General features: G+C 56.4%; 3 protein-coding genes across 4 annotated transcripts; 1 reads left to right on the forward strand and 2 right to left on the reverse strand.

Moving 5' to 3' along the window:
* Window positions 1–1,536: 1,536 nt before the first annotated feature.
* On the forward strand, window positions 1,537–8,980 carry LOC132015723 (basic salivary proline-rich protein 2-like). Of its 2 annotated transcripts, XM_059396440.1 has the most exons (9): window positions 1,537–1,720; window positions 1,788–1,874; window positions 1,952–2,113; window positions 2,851–2,918; window positions 3,264–3,367; window positions 4,936–5,003; window positions 5,312–6,472; window positions 6,570–6,958; window positions 7,045–8,980. In XM_059396440.1, the coding sequence occupies exons 1-9, from the start codon at window positions 1,595–1,597 to the stop codon at window positions 7,145–7,147; spliced, it is 2,268 nt and encodes a 755-aa protein (XP_059252423.1). In that variant the 5' UTR covers window positions 1,537–1,594; the 3' UTR covers window positions 7,148–8,980. The 2 variants fall into 2 exon arrangements, with proteins under 2 accessions (XP_059252423.1, XP_059252424.1); XM_059396441.1 differs by lacking the exons at window positions 1,952–2,113; window positions 2,851–2,918; window positions 3,264–3,367 and having other exon boundaries at window positions 7,045–8,979.
* SPMIP1 (sperm microtubule inner protein 1) lies at window positions 7,360–10,027 on the reverse strand. Its single transcript, XM_059396443.1, has 2 exons — window positions 9,095–10,027; window positions 7,360–7,469 (listed from the first exon to the last, which is right to left on the reverse strand). The coding sequence occupies exons 1-2, from the start codon at window positions 9,516–9,518 to the stop codon at window positions 7,360–7,362; spliced, it is 534 nt and encodes a 177-aa protein (XP_059252426.1). The 5' UTR covers window positions 9,519–10,027.
* Window positions 10,028–10,068: 41 nt separating this feature from the next.
* Window positions 10,069–12,574, reverse strand: ATP6V1F (ATPase H+ transporting V1 subunit F). Its single transcript, XM_059396442.1, has 2 exons — window positions 12,318–12,574; window positions 10,069–10,536 (listed from the first exon to the last, which is right to left on the reverse strand). The coding sequence occupies exons 1-2, from the start codon at window positions 12,473–12,475 to the stop codon at window positions 10,335–10,337; spliced, it is 360 nt and encodes a 119-aa protein (XP_059252425.1). The 5' UTR covers window positions 12,476–12,574; the 3' UTR covers window positions 10,069–10,334.
* Window positions 12,575–15,568: the final 2,994 nt, after the last annotated feature.

Here is a 15,568-nt window from a genome sequence, read left to right on the forward strand (position 1 = left end):
TGGGAACTGAGCCCTGGACCTTGCTCACTTCTCGCAGCTGCCTGGGCTGCCAGTGCCTGCCATACCCTGGCGTTGCCTGGGAAAACCTGCACGGGACAGCAGGAGGACCTAGGTATCTCCGTCTCAGCTCTGTGCTCACATGATGTCTCAAGCATGGCCCATGGTCCCCATGTTGGTCCCTCGGTGATTCACGTAGAATCCTGTGGGGGCGCTGAGGAGCATAGAAAAGGGGCTCAGACCTCACGTGGTGTTCCCTCTCCTCTCGACTTTGGGGAGGCTAGGTGCATCCAGGGCCTCTCTAAGAGCTGGTGACAGGGACTCCTTGCCTGGGATGGGGGACAGGAAACACAACAGACCATGAGGAAATACGGACACAGGCACACACGCACACACACGCACACACATGCACATAATACACACATAATATGCACATAATACACACATCACATAACACACATATGAACACACGTATGCACCCATGTGCATATGCACACTCCTCAGAAACTCAGGTAAACACACGCAGCACACGCGTGGGCCCCTGTGTGCGTTCACAGCCACGCCCACCCTGGATGGTGGTGTGAGGAGCGGACATCCTTGTAGGGGAAAAAACATTGGTTTGGGAATAAAAAATAAGTCTATTTCTTTGAAAAGTCTCTTTGCAAAAAGGACTCTGTTTTGGTGACATAGGGGCCTTGGGTAAAAGATGAGGGGGTACCCCATTCTACTGCCAGCTCCCTAACCTTTCAGCAGCAGTGGAGGGAGAGCTGGACTGACCCGAGACTAGCTGTCTGGCCAGCTCAGCCCACGTGTGCCAAGGCCCAGGGAGCAGAGGCAGCCCTGGGCTCTCGCTGAGCGGCTGCAAAGCAGCGGGTACGCAGGGCTGCTCCCGACAGCAGGGGACGTGGCAATGACAGACCAGCTTGTGTCCTTGTCCCTGACCTTGACATAACCTACACAAACCATGCCCTCAACCTGCTGCATCTCGTGTGTCGGATGAGTCAGCAGAGTGACCCGGGGCCAGCACCTTGCACTTGGATACCATGGAGCAGGCACCTGGGAAGTGCTCGCCCTTGTCCTGCCTGTGGTGGCTCCTGCCCCCTCCCCAGACCACGTTTACCCCCAGCCCATTCATCATCACGTCCACCTGCCTCCTGAGGAAGAAGACAACACCCCACATTAGCTAGGGCACCTCGCCTCTGTGGGGCGGCATGGATTCCGTAGACCGGGATGGGGAGGCTGGGACCCACTTCGCACAGTAAGTGCGCCGTCGGTGGCTGTGGCCCGCGTGGGGCGGGTTACGTGGATGGAGCACCATTGCCAGCGTCATATGTACACATGCAACACATGCTCTCAGCACAGGCCTTGCCCTGCCCTGCCTCCCCTTACAGCCAAGAACCCCAGGTCAAAGGCAGGCTGAGGCTCCCTGAGACTTGGCTGGGGTCCAGGCCCCGGCTCACATGTCAGGTCCCTGCATTACTGAGCTTGGGAGCCTTTGTCTCCTCCTCTTTCCCTGGTCCTCCCCTCTCCCGGCTCGGCTCGCGCAGCAGAGGAGAGGGAGGAAGGGAGGGGACACCTGCTCTGGCGCCCCCTCCCCATGGAGCAGACAGCCGCACCTGTGGGCCCATGGCTCCCTTGCAGCCACAGGCAGGCCTTAGCCCTGTACCAGCACCTCTTTGGACGCCCTGCAGCCCTGGGCCAGCTCCAGGCTGCCCTGCAGCAGGTGAGGGACGTGGGGCATGGCCTCTGAAGGGCCAGGCGGAGGCCTGACTCCATCTCGTCCCCCGCAGGTGCGAGAGAGTCGGGCCTGTCGCTCAGGACTGGAGCTGCCCACTGTGTTGCTGGAGATGGAGTGGAGCCGGAGGGCCCAGGAGCAGGTAGGGGGCTGGCCAAGGGGCGTGGCAGAGGGCAGAGTGGGCACCCCTTCCTACCCTGGCGCCCCATCTTTTTGCAGCTCCTGTGGGACTTGGAGCTGCTGACTGGGGCAGGGCTGAGCCTCTTCTGGCCCCCCTGGCCCCAGTGCTGTGGTCTGAGGGGCCAGGCCCGGTGTGTATGGAGCCAGCGCAGCAAGCCCCATGGTGGGACAGGCGGGGACCCTGAGCGGTGGGCCAGCAGGGTGAGCAGGGGCCTGGCTGGAGGCGGGGGGGTGGTCAGTGTGACATTAGGGTGATGGTGGTCGTGAAGGAGGTGGGAGAAGTAGGGGCTTCGGACACAGATGGGCCTGGGTTCTGTCTCTGTACCGATGCTCCCTGGGGAATGTAAGCCTCTGTTCCCTCAGCTACGAAATGGGGAAGGTAATCGATCTTACTCGGAGGGAGCCCCAGTGAACTCATCCACATGAAGGTTTTGCATGTTGCCTAGTGCCCAGGACCTGCTCATTACATACAGCCTGATGTTACCGTTGCACAATTAATGACCATCTTGATCAAATCAGTGGTGTGATGACATCTCGAAGGCTTTAGACATGGCTGCAGTGTGGGAGGAAAGCAAGCCTGGCTTGGCTCCTGAGGGCAGAGGCCCAGAGGCCCGGGGTCTCAGTCACCAATGGTCGGAGGCTCTTGGGGCAGGTTGGCAGCCCCCTCTGAGAGCTGAGGCATCCTCAGCTGTAGTGAGTGGGGGTGTTAGTGGGCAACCGCTAAGGGAGGGCCCAGCCAGCACTGTTGGCCAGAACAGAGGTCTCTTCTGAAGGCTCGCATGGGTGGGAGTGACCTGTTTCCTCACGAGGAGGGGGAGAGAGCAGGGTCATACATGGGCACGGACACCGGGAGGAGGGCTGATCGTGGGCCATCTTCAAGGCTGCCCACCACACAGGGGATGAGCCCCTGTGGACTGGGGCACCTTCCAACTTTCCAGAGTTCCAGGCTGTGCCCACTGCCTCAGGCTGGGGACTCTCTGAGCCAGACCCACCAGCTTCCAGACGGGTGAGTCTTTCTCCCAGGAAACTGTCCAGTTTGTATTGCCACACAGAAGGGCCAAACACTGGACCCTTTTTCTATCTCTTTCCACGGTCCTGCCTAGCACTTCTTCCTTGTGCCCAACATTCCTCTTGGGGTTCTCACTCAGTTGTACCCATAGGGTTACCCCACAGCCCCTGGAAAGGGTGACCCCGAGTTCCAGCTCCTGGGACCCAGGGGTGGGGACAGAGCTGGGAGAGACCACCCTGGACTGGGCTCAGGCATTGGGGTGGGGAGACAGATAGGCTGCCTCCTGCTTCCAGAGCCAATGGGCTACAAGGGTGATTCTGAGGCAGCCTCTGACCCCTGCAGGGGGCAGGCAGTAGACCCATCATGGGCCCTGGATCTGGGCGAAGCTAGGAGGGACAGAGACCCCCGGTGGGAGAGACCTCCCATGCCTGCAGAGCCTACACCGGGTACGCTGACTCCCTGGCTGGTAGCCAGGCAAGATGGGGAGGTGGTGGGAAGTCCTCATCCCAAGTGCCCCGATTCCAGTCCCCTTCTCAGTCATTCTTCATCTCATACTTCTTATTGGGTGCCAAGGAGCACCCGGGGACAAGAAGTAGGTTTTATGTCCCAGTTCTACCTGTTCAGTACCAGCTGTCTCAGGCACTGGGTCCAGGATTCTGAAGCTAAACTGGGGCTCCAGGGAGGGAGTGCTGGCAACGACTGTGTGCAGTGGCCCAGGGAGGAGGGAATGGAACAGCAGCACATGTCACCTGTTTGCCACCCCTTCCCCCTCCCCGCTGGGCACTGGGAACATACAGATCATGTTGGCCTCATTGGCCTTATCATTTGGTCCCTGTCACTGCGGGGCTCACAGCTTAGTGAGGGTATAACCATAAACAGGCAATTAGAATCCCATGGGATAGATGCTGTGAACCCTGGGCCTATTAATTTGAATGAAACAGACTCTCGAATTTTTGGTTAAATAAACCTAGTTGAGCCATAAGCCTCTCGTTGTCGCATCATGCACGTGAGAGAAAAAGCAAAGAGCCAACGCTTGTTTTTCTGATCGACAGATTTTTCCAAGGCAAAGATCTCTTGGGAATACAGAAGTATCAGTTACAACTTTATAACCAGAGAAATAAGTTATCGAGTAAGACAACAGATTAGAATTGTGAGGGGACGGGGGTTGGGGGTTATGTTCACTGTTCGTGGCAATCATTTCTAAAGGCTTGGGAGTCTTATCAGACTCCTTTGTTTGAAAGACATTTTCACAAAGAACATACCCATTTGGTTACTGTTGTGAATATTCACACATCCACATTGCATAGATGAAATATTCTTGTGAACGTTCTCCATTTAGGATCTTAAGAAATCAAGTTCTTTTAACAGTTTTAGGGATGCAGAATGACTCTCCTTCCTTCACAGCTGCACGGGAGCAGAGACGTTTCCTATCTTTATTTTTAGAGTTCTTTTGTTAATTATGAAACTTGCAGTTTTTAGGGCAGGCTTCAGCCTAAAATTTCATTTGAGTTTCTTTTGATTTTTACTGTCAGCAACCAAGAAAGACCTAAAGAGGATTTTTCTTAATAACAGCAAAGTAAGGTGCATACAGTGGGTTTCTTGATGGGCCTAGATGGCCCACGAGGAGGAAGTGGGGTGCCCTTATAAGGCACTGACAAGCCTGGCCAACAGACCCTCCCCCCACCCCACTCCCACCCCCGGGCATCCCGTGGAGGTTTCGAGGACAAGGGTGCGCAGGTTCTGCTCATGTTCCTCTGAGGTGCTCTGCCTTGGCTGGGAGGATGAGGAAGGTGTGGTGGGCTGTTGGCAGGCCAGTCCAACAAGCTGGCACATGGCAGGGAGTTTAAAGAAAGGTGGACCAATGAACTGTGACAGCGCTGAAGTTCAAACATCAGTCGTCAGGGCGTCCCCTTCCCCTTATGTGCTGGGGACTCCCTCATTCAGTTCAGGTGGAATGTGTGTGAGGGGCTGGGACATGACCAGAGGGTTCCTGACATTGGTCTTTCTCCCTCAGATGGCTTACAAGAGCCGAACCCCACCACCAGCAGTAGCTTTGGGGACCCAGGAAGCTCTGAGTTCAAGGTAAGAGTCAAAATGTTCTGGGCAAAGGCCCTCTCAGATTGGGGATAGCAGGGGTGGGGTCTGCCTTAGAGGAGGCTACTGGGGGGAAGTGATGCCACCTCCTGTAAGCTGGTAGAAGAAGGGGCCCTCCCTGAAGCACCGTTTACAGTACATACAGTAGGCTTATCGAGTTCAGGAATCAGGCAAGGGCTGTAATGGAAATGAGGTCCACTGGGACAGCCTCTGAAGTCTCCAGGGTCGCTTGGGGAAAGTAGCCCTGGCATGGGGATTCCCTCACAAGCCTGGGCCCAAATGCTCTTCCTTCCCAGGACCTGGCCCAGAGAGGAGAGAGAAGACAAGCCCGACCTACAACCCAAAGGCCGTCCACAAGCCTATGGGGGAGGAAGCTCGTGTCTCTAAGACCCTCAGGCCTGCCCTCCCAGGGCCTGTCAGAACCCCAAGATCCCCCTGAGGGGCTGGACTGGAGCCTGGGCCAGGAGAGGGCAGAACTTCAGAAACTGCTGAGGATTGAGATTCCTCAGAGGCAGAGAGAGCAGGAGCCTCTAGAGCAGAAAGAAGAGCGCCCCGGGGGTCAGAGAGGGGAGGCCCCCAGGGGATTGAGCAAGGAAGTTCTGAGTCCGAGAGAGAAGATACACCAGGGTCAGAGTGGGGAGGCTACTCAGGCTCTGAGGGAGGAAGCCTCCGTGTATCCCCGGGGGAAGGCTCCCCAGAGTGAGAGGAGAGAGTGTCTTCAAGGTCAAAGACACAACAGCCCTGAGTGCCAGAGAAAAGAGGTCCTGCAGGAGCCGCAGAAGGAGACTCAGGGTCTGGAAGTGAAGAGCTTTTGGGCTTCCCCAGGTCGAGTCTCACAAGCCTGGGGGGTGGCTGCGGGAGAGGCGCCCACACAGCCCCCAGAGGAAGGCAGTTCCCTGGGAATTTCTAGGGATTTCTGCAAGTCCCCGGGAGAACAGAAGCCTCAGCCTGGGGGAAGGGAGAGCCCTGGCTCCGGGAAAAGGACAACCCAGCTGACGCAGGGCCAAACTGACCGCCCAAAGCCGGCCACAGGAGACCCCAGGGCCGCCCAGGAGGGGGCGCGGCCTCCCCTTCCACCGCCCAGGCTCCCAGGCCCAGAGGCCGTAGCGGCCCCAGGCATCGGGGGCTTGGGCCCGCAGGGGCACCCCCTGGCTCTCCCGGGGCGCCCAGGGCCGGTGCCCGACCCACACGGGCTTCAGGGCCTGGAAGGAAGCCCGGGCACGGAGGAGCAGGTGCCCGGCGGTTCCACTAGGCTCCTGGGCACTGTCGGGGAGCTGAGGGGTGGCGCGGAGGCCCCCGGTGCCTCGAAGCCCGCATGGCCCAGGCTCCCAGACCGGGAGAAGGTGTCGGTGGCCGTGAGCGCGGCACAGAAGGAGACCGCCCTGCAGCTGCTGCTGGAGCTGCACCGCGCGGCCAGGCGCCGGGGGCGACAGGCCCGCGAGCAGCAGAGGCTCTGGGTGCGTACCCGGGCCGCGCTGGGCCAGCCTGGGGCACGAGAGGGATGAGGAACACGTGGGGCGGACCCGGGTGGCCGCTGACAGCCGCCTCCCGCAGGTCTTGGAACGCCTCCGGCTCGCCTGGAACCGCCACTGCCGGGTGCACCCTCTGGGGCCCCCACCCAGCCCGGCCCAGCTCCCGCCACAGGCAAGACTCACGGGAGAAGACGGCGGGGCCCCCGCGATCCTGCCAGGGCAGGGGTGGGTGGGGGCGCCTCCTGGGTCCCTTCTGTCGCGCACCAGCACCGACACAGACCAACAGCAGGAGGGGCGCATCTGCTGGGTGCTGCCTCCTGCTGGCTCCCTCCGGCCCACCAGGCGGGCGCCCGGGGACTCAGCGCTCGGCCCACCGCAGGAGGACGCGGTGGGGCAGCGACGGGCCCTGCGGGAGCAGCTGCAGCGAGGGCTCCAGGAGAGGACCTGGCGGCTGCGGGCCATAGGGGCCAGGTGAGGGGGAGGCCAGGGACGCTGATGGGGGAGGGAGGGTTGTTCCCTTTTTCTGGCCTCTGGGATGACGGGCCACTCTCACCCAGGAACACCCAGAGCTTCCAGCAGCTACTGTGGCCTCCTGGCGCTGAGGAGCCCTTGCCTAGAGAGGAGCGCCCACCCTTCACAGCCCCCTTGAGTCGTTGCTGAATCCTCAAACGGCTGATGAAAAAGATGGGGATTAAGGAAAAAGCCAGCAAAAGGCAGGCCAGCAAAGGCAGAATAGAGGTGGTTCCAAGAAAGGCCCAGAACTTTGCCTCAGGGCCTGGGAGGCCAGACACACGGACACACACAGCAGCTTCAGCCCCACCAGGAGGCATGTTATTTCTTCTTCCCTCGCTCAGTCCACTGCCTGGCCACCGTCAGAGAGCCAGGTCCTGAGGGTCAAGCAGCGAGAAGGCCCCATTCTTTCGGAAGAACGATTCAATGCGGCACATCTTACAGGAGACCAGTTCTTGCTTCACTGGGGGGCCTGCGGAAATATGTCAGAGGCCAGGAATGGGGCCTGGGAAAGGGAACTTGCGGAGCGTGGGAGCCCTGCCTACGAAGCCCTAGGAATCTGCCTGTATTGTGTCCACGTTGGAAGTGTGAAGGAATAAAAGGTACTTTTGAGGAACACTGGCTGTGGGCAAACAGGGAACCAGCTGGGGGTCCAGACCAGCAGGGATGGCCCAACTGGCCAGTCTGTCACGTGCCTTCATTTCTCCCACCTCAGGCTCCTCCACAGAGCCGGTGGCAGGACACCCAGCAGTGCTGGTCATGGGGACAGACAAAGCTAGACGGCTCTGGGAGAGAGAGGGTTTCCTTTTAACTCCTGCTCTTTTGGGACATGCTTTCTGCTTTTGTGGGAAAATTCCTCTTTTCCTCTTCCGTTTAGGACCCTAAGGAAAGTGGGGGAAATCTTTAGGCAAAACATCAGCCGTGTTTATCCCCAACCATCCACCTTTTTCGCCCCGGCACTCAAGCACGCGGGTGGGCGGGGGCCGCCGACGACACACACGGACAGCGACCCATGACTGAGCTGCCTCACTTGCAACTCAGGAGCACAGAGAGCAAAGGACACAGCCTCACCCAGCAGTCCTGCCACACTTGCGGGCATGTTCCCTTTCCTGTGCCATTTAACTCTGCATCTCCAGCTACACCACTGCCTCCCCCCTCTCCTCCAGGTGGACAACCTTGACTCTCAGCCTCACAGAGAAAGCAGACTCGGTCCAGGTGGACAGCCTGCCCACCAACATCATCTCCCTACCCCTCTCTGTGCCCCCTGTGTCTCGTGTCACATTCCAGCTCCTGGAGTTCCCCGGGTGAGCCCACCCAACCTCAGGCTTTAAATAGCACCTACATCCTGATGACCCCCAAACTTGCATCTTCGGCTCTGACCTCCCTCCAGAGAGGGGACCTCCATACACAGCCGCCTCTTTGGCCCCTCCAGCACGGCCAGGACCCACCTGTCTTCACACACCCTCCAGCCCTGCTCCTCCCCATCTTCCTTGTCCAGGCGCTTGGGCCCAACACCCGGGCTTTGCCACAGCCTCCTTTCCCCTTCTGTCATTCAGTCCATCAGCAGGCTTCAGGACGCCTCCTCCAAAACAGAGCCTGAATGTTCCTCGGCTCTACTGCTAATCACCCTTGCCCAAGCCATCGTCCTCTCCTGCCAGGGTGACCCAACAGATGCAGACCTCAGCTGCTAGAGTTGACTCTTTCCCAGGAAAGGCCGTTACTTACAGTATAGTTAGTACCCTACCATTACCATTCACGGGCTTAAAACACTCTGTGGCCTCATCTCCCACTTGGATAAAATCCAACTTCCTCCTTTGTGTCACTTAACTTCTGTTAGGTCCCCAGAGAGGCCTGCCTGGACAATCCAGCTTAAAGCCTCACCCATCCCTTGCCATCTCCCCCATCACTCCCTAGTCTCATCATGGAACTGGTCCTTCTCAAATGGGTCCTTTGTCTTATGTTCACGGCCTGGACCCCCCACTAGAATGGACACCCCCAACCACGTCTCGTGTGCCTAGTGCTGACAGCATGGCCTGCCTCTCAGGGCAGGGGCTCTGTGTTCATGAGGGGGATGATTGTGGAGAGGTTGGGGCTCACCCAGCTGCCAGCCGTACGTGAAGCTGGAGGTGATGGGGAAGATGTAGCGCATCTCTGGCATGTCCAGTTTTCGGGTGTTGAGGTAGCGATAGCGCCCCTGGAAGTCGTGGGAGATGCCTTCATACAGCAGAGCCCGGGTGGCAGGCGGGACTGGGTACATTTCTGACTGAATAGTAGGGGTCTCCAGCGCAGGGCTGGGGGCCTTGGTTGGCATCGCTTTGGGGGTTGGTGGAGGTGGAAGTGGGGCTTTGGGGTGCAGGGTGGGCAGTCTGAGGGGTAGGCGCGCTGCTGCCTTAGCCTTCTGCTTGGCCTTCACCATCGTCCCATACTTGCGGTGCCATTCACAGCGCAACATCTTCTCCCGCAGATACTCCTCCTTCCAAAAGTTCTGCCGCAGCGTATCCATGTTGAACTGCCGTGACATGGTAGCAGGGGAAGCAGCAGTACCTGGCTGTCTGTCCCCGAGGGGTGAGCAATAGCAAGCACAGTCATTCTGACAGCAGGGGCCGCCACAGGCAGTCACCCGGCAACCAGGCCTCACCTCACACAGGGCCAGGGTTCTACTCGCCCTGCCTGGAGCAGACCTCACACGCCTCACTCCAGAGGCAACCTCAGGCCAGAGCCCATCGGCTAAGACCCTTGATCTCCAAGCCTCTTGGAGGACCCAGGCTCGGTCTAATACCACAGGCTTCTAGGTTTCCTGTGTTTCTGCTTCCATCCGTTGGGGTTAGGTCCTTTCCTAGCCCAAGAGACACTGAGGTGGGGGAACCAAGGGCCTAGGCACAAAGCCTTCTCCCATTCCTCCCCACCAGAGCAGGTCACTGTTGATTCAAAAGATCCATCCTTGAGTTAAGACCTCCTGGCACAGTCTTCCTGGTCCAATTTTGCTATGCCTGTATCTTTGGCCAAACCCTTCCCAGCCCTGCCAATCTAATCCCCCCAAGGGCCTCATCCCATGTAGCACCCAGCCTCAGTTCGGAGAGAAACAAGAATATTACTTTTTTAATTTAACATCAACAATGACACTGTGTAACAGCACAGGGAAGAGGTAGTGGAGAGAAAACACTCAAGGCTTCCTGTTCCCTAACCAGGCTTGACTTTAATGGCAGAGCCCCAGCAACCTGGAAGCCCCTCACTTAGCCTCTTCGTGGAATGGGAAGGGGCAGGGGGCTGGGGCTCACAACTTAGAGAAGGGCTGACGGCAAGCCTGGGGAGAAGCTGCCTGGCTGTGGGGAAGGCCCTAGCGCAGGTCCTCGGCCGTGAACATGCCCCTGGCCCTGCGCAGGATGGAGTCCTTGGCGGCATCATAGGGGTGCTCCTTGGACGGGATCTCCAGAACAGCTGGAATGGAGCGCTGGTGGGCGTCGAGCGCGTGCCGCACCATCTCTGCGATGTACTGGTTGATGAGGATAATGCCAATGTCATCCCGGTTTAGAAACTGCCTGTTGAGAGAGAAGGGATTCCAGGCAGTCCACTGTGAGGTGGTGACGCTCGGCTGTAGAGGGGAATGGGCTTGACCCAGAAACCGCAGAGTTCAAGGGCAAAGGTTGCTAGCTAAACTCTCTCCACTCTAACCAGGATCAACCTCATTACAAAATCTAAGGGCCCTGGCTGTCAGGGTCGGCTTCTACCTCCCCTGCTTGGAAGGCTTCCACGTGAACTGGTGCTGAAGATTAGGGCACATGCTGGCATATTCTGTATGCTACGAGGGTTAAGAATATGCATGTCTGTCCCTCTGTATGTACATGAAGAAAAAGCAGAAAAAGGTAAATAAGCAATTAAGTGTTTACAGGGGTGGAGAAAGGAAGTTAATGAAGTTGAAAAAGACGGGGTGCGACAGGAATAAGACTTTTCAATGTCTAAACCTTTTAAATATTAGTTTGCAAACCACATGAATACTTTAACTTTTCAAAGGAAAACAATTTTTTTTTAAGGAGGCTGATGAGGCCACTAAAGGCCTTAACGTCTATGCTGATGAGGCTGGCGGATGGATCAGGGGGGAAGTTTGGTGTGAGCCAAGAATACAGACAAAAGGAGGAAAATCATACTTTCCCCAGAGAGAGAGCCTAGACTGGGATCTCCCTTCTTTGTCATCACCCATACATTAGTTAATTAAAATATTAAAAACTAATTTTACTGAGTGCTTGCTCTGTGCCAGGCACTACAGCTGGTTAGACCTGATGATCTCTGGGTCCCTTTGGATAGAAGCATGGAAAGTTCTTGGAGTAAAATCTGTCCTTCTCTCATGGTAACTTGGGTCACTTTGCCAGAATGCTTAGAGATCAGGCCAGTTGAGGGCCTTTCACACCGCAGGCAGCAGGAACCAGTTTGAGCCTGCATCTCAGGGCTGACTGTGTAGGGAAAAACAGGTAAACGTGGTATGTCCCTGAGACTTGGCAACAGGGACCTTAGAGAAGGGTGAGAAAGCATAGGGGCTGGCATTCTCAATTCAAGTCTCACTTCCTGGTTTAAGGGGCATGCCTGCATTCACACTACCAAACTATTACTCTTGTCCCAGGGCAAGAAATAAGAACTTCAAATGCAAGATCTTAGCCGGAAGCAGGACACTGTCCTGGTTATCTGGTTGCTGCACTCAGGACAATGGGAGATTCTAAGCGTGAGGGAACTGTACAAGCAAAGCGTGGACTTGGCTTAAGAGAGTTGGGACTGGGTTCAAACTCTCTCCCTCTCTTCCAAATGGTACGTACTTGAGTACGTAACCTCCCTGAGCTTTCGTTTTCCCACTTGTAAAGAAGAACGATAACGCCTACCTTACAGAATTGTTGTTAGCCTCTAAGGGACGTGAAAACACAAGGAACCTCCACCCCGACCCCACTGCCTAGGTGTTCCCGATGAGTGCGTGGTTCCTTTACATGCCAATCCGCAAGAGCCGAGTGCTAGCAAGGCTGGGGGCGAACGTGGGCGGAGCTGAGACGCGACCCTGGGGCGGCGCCCGTCACGAGCTCTGTTCCCCTTCTTTCCTGACACAGTCATGTGAAGATGACGACTTGACATAGCCCGGGTTCTCCCAAGCCCCAAAAGGGAACTTGGAGCACAGAGGCCTCCTCCGGAAGGGCTGCCGGACCACCTTCCTTGACCCTCGGTGTCGGGGCCCGGAAGCCCAGCGCAGGCCCGGCCGCCGGGTCCCAGCGCCGCCCCCGCCTGCTCTCCGCGTTCCCACCCAAGGCAAAGGGTCCCATTCAGGCCTCGCGGGCTACCGTACCGGAAAGTGTCTTCGATCTCATTGATGGTTGTATCCTTCTCCACCACCAGGAAATTAGGCTGGCGGTTCTTGTTAAGCTCCCCTATGCCACCCAGCAGGAAGCCAGTCACCGTGTCCTCGTCTCCGATCACCGCGATTAGCTTCCCCCTACCCGCCATTCTCGCAGGCAGGTCCGCGACGGCCGGGAGTCACCGATGCCCCACCTCCGCAGTGCACCGCCTTATCGACCGCACCTCCACCCCTTAGACATGCGCAGTTCACCACTCCGCCTCCCGGGACATGCGCATCAATAGTAAAACGGTCTCAATCTGAATACGCCTGCGCTATAGAGGCCCGAACCTGGGGACTACGATTCCCAGAAGTACGCGCGGCAACACGGGCTCACGCAAGCGCATTCCGTCGCTGGTTCTATAAACCTGTTGAGCCTCCTGCTAAGACTAATCTGGAGCCCGGAAGAGAAGGTGAGGTTTCTGTTCTCCACGGTAATGTCCAGCTCTGTGTCTCGTATGTAAGTATTTAACTATGGCACAGAGTTAACAGCTAGTACATATTTGTTTAGTGGATAAAAGATTGAACAAGTTAATCGTGACTGACTAGTGAGGTAGGGATTCAAGTGAACAGGCAATTACAAAGCAGTGTGTTAATTGCTAAAATGTGAGCAGGATCTGGAAGCATCCACTGAAGGAGTAACTAGCCCACTGGGCTGAGGGTGTGCGCAAAGAAGATGGCCAGAAGGATTCAGAAGATAGAAATAAGAACAAGAGGGCGTCCTAGGCAAGAGGAACAGCATATGCAAAGGCTTAGTGACTAGAGGGCATAAGTGCCCTCAAGCAAAGGTAAAGAATCTGGAAGTTATCCTGAGGACAAAGTATCCTGAAGTCGCCGGAAAATGATGTCATGAGATGTATGTTTTAAAGATAGTGCTGTCACAGTGCTGTGTGCAGAGGCAAGACTGGAAGGATACCATTGCAGTAAGAGATAATGGTGGTCCGAACTCCGGTCGTGATAGTGAGAATGGGGAAGAGGAGATGGAGTCAAGAGATATTTAGAGCAGAATGGACAAAACTGGTTTTCAGATTGGATGTGTTTGGGGATTGAAGTAGAGATCCAAGTGACTTCCAGGCTTCTGGCCATTGCAGCTAGATGGATAGCAGTAACATCCCTGAGAGAGTGACCTCTGTGAGATACACACCGAAAGAGAAAGGGCCACCCTTTCCTCCTCCATTTTAGCCAACAGGTGTCCTGGCATTCAGCGTGTGGTTTGTGAGTTTAGACTGCTTGAGACACCCAGATAGCCTCAGCTGGTGGTTATTTGTATGAAAGGCTTGGGGCTTGGGCACACCTGGTTTGAATCTTGGCCTTGCTACTTAGAAGTATGATTTTGGATTTATCACCCAAATTTCTCAAGGCCTCAAGTTCTTCAGATAGTATAGTATGCTCACCCCCTTGATAAGGCTGTTAGGGTTAAGTGACTAGAGCCCATAAGTGCTCAGCACCCAGAGCAATGCTTTGGTTGGGGAAGAGCAGCTGGGCTGGATGTCTATAAACAGGTGGGAAGTAGGTGATGCTGAGCAGGGGGCCAATAGGCCATTCAGGAAAGCGCTCACACCTGGGGTGAGTGGGGTGAGAGGGTAGAGAATGAGGAGGGGTGTGTGTAGAAGCACCTGGTTTAGTGCCTGGCACAGAATTGGTCCACAGTGGTCACAGGGGGTTGGTACTTAAGAGAATGGATCCTGCCTTCAGAGGTTTTATCAAGTAGAGTAAAGAGCTGGGCACACTTACCATACACTCATTCATTCAACCAGCGTTTATCACATGTGGCCATGAGGAGGCTGAGGACACAAGCTTGATAAAATATGATCTCATTCCTCAAGGAGCTCCCTGCAAGATGGGGAGGCAAACCTAAGAGAGGCCCTGGAGGGTCTTATGGGAGCAGGATTCAGAGCGAGGAGGTAGTGAAGGGAAGAAGAAACTTTAAAAAGAGCCCAGAGGCAGATAGGCTACTGAGTAAAGAGGTGAGGAAGGTGTTGTTCCCTGACCCACCACTATGTACTGAATGTCCAGGGGCAGGTCTAGAGTTGGGGGGTCAATTGTGTGAAATGCCTCTTTGTCCTGCTCTGGCTACTGAATTACTCATTTATTCGTGTGTTACACCTGTCTATATGAGACCTTCCAGAGTCAGGGAGCTCAGGCTGGGAGAGGGGTGTGTAAATAAAAAGTCACAGATCAGTGTAGTGATGCAGAGATGTGTCTTGGGGCAGTTTGTCGGGGGCAGATCCAGGAGGGACAGAGAGGGAGCCGGGAAGATGCAGAGGGTGGAGAGGTAAGGGTGTTCCCAGGCACAGACCCAATCTGCAGCATGGCTGCCCAGGAAGCTAGAAGCTGTAAAGTGGGGTTGGAGTAGAGAGTGTGGTGTGGAGTGGGCGCGCTGACTTAGGACTTCTTGCGTGAACTGGTGGGGAAAGCTGGTGTGTGAACTTAGAGGTCTTGTTAGGAAGACTAGACGTTAGCCTAGAACCAGAGGGAGCTGCAGAAGGGCCCTGAACCAGAGAGGGCAGATTCCTTTAGATGTGAGCCTCTTGGGCTGCAGTGTGGAGGGTGGGTTTGAGAGAACTGGCTGCGGCCAGGGAGGCTGGGGGGAGAGGCTGGTGGCCCCGGGAGGCTGTAGGGAGAGACTGGCAGGCCAGGGAGTCTGGCGGGGTTAGGGGAGAGGCCAGTGGGCCAGGGCAACTAGGGGGAGAGAGCCGGCGGGCCAGGGAGACTAGTAGAGGAAGCAAGCCTGCCGGGGAGGCTCAGGTAAGTGGCTGCCGGGAAGTTAAGTGAAAAGGCTTAGGGCCAGGGAGGCTAGTTCAGGGGGCTGTGAGCTGGTGAGATTATGTTCACGAAGAGGCTGGTGGGCTAGGGGGGCCAATTGCGGCGGTGGAGGGTCTCCAAGAGTAGTTCAGGGGTCCATGAGCTGGGGAGCCCGAAGCAGGGCCGGCCGCAGGTGCTGCCTGCAGATGGTCGTGGGCCAGGGAGACCAAGGGAAGAGCTCAGGCCAGGGTTACCAGTGAGGAGACTGGCTCCGGTTGGGGTCCTGAGCGAGGTCAGAACTGCTGGCAGGGCCAGAGCAGATCCAGACCTGACCCTGGCCTTAGCTGGATTGTAGGTTCCTGGGTTTGTGTGGGGTTCTGCCTGCTTGCTGGGTGAGGAACATTTCCTGTTTGAGTCTGTGCTCACTGTTCTAAGGACCTAATTTTTTTTTTTAACAT

Source organism: Mustela nigripes, chromosome 4, assembly GCF_022355385.1.
Source record: "Mustela nigripes isolate SB6536 chromosome 4, MUSNIG.SB6536, whole genome shotgun sequence".
NCBI lineage: Eukaryota > Metazoa > Chordata > Mammalia > Carnivora > Mustelidae > Mustela > Mustela nigripes.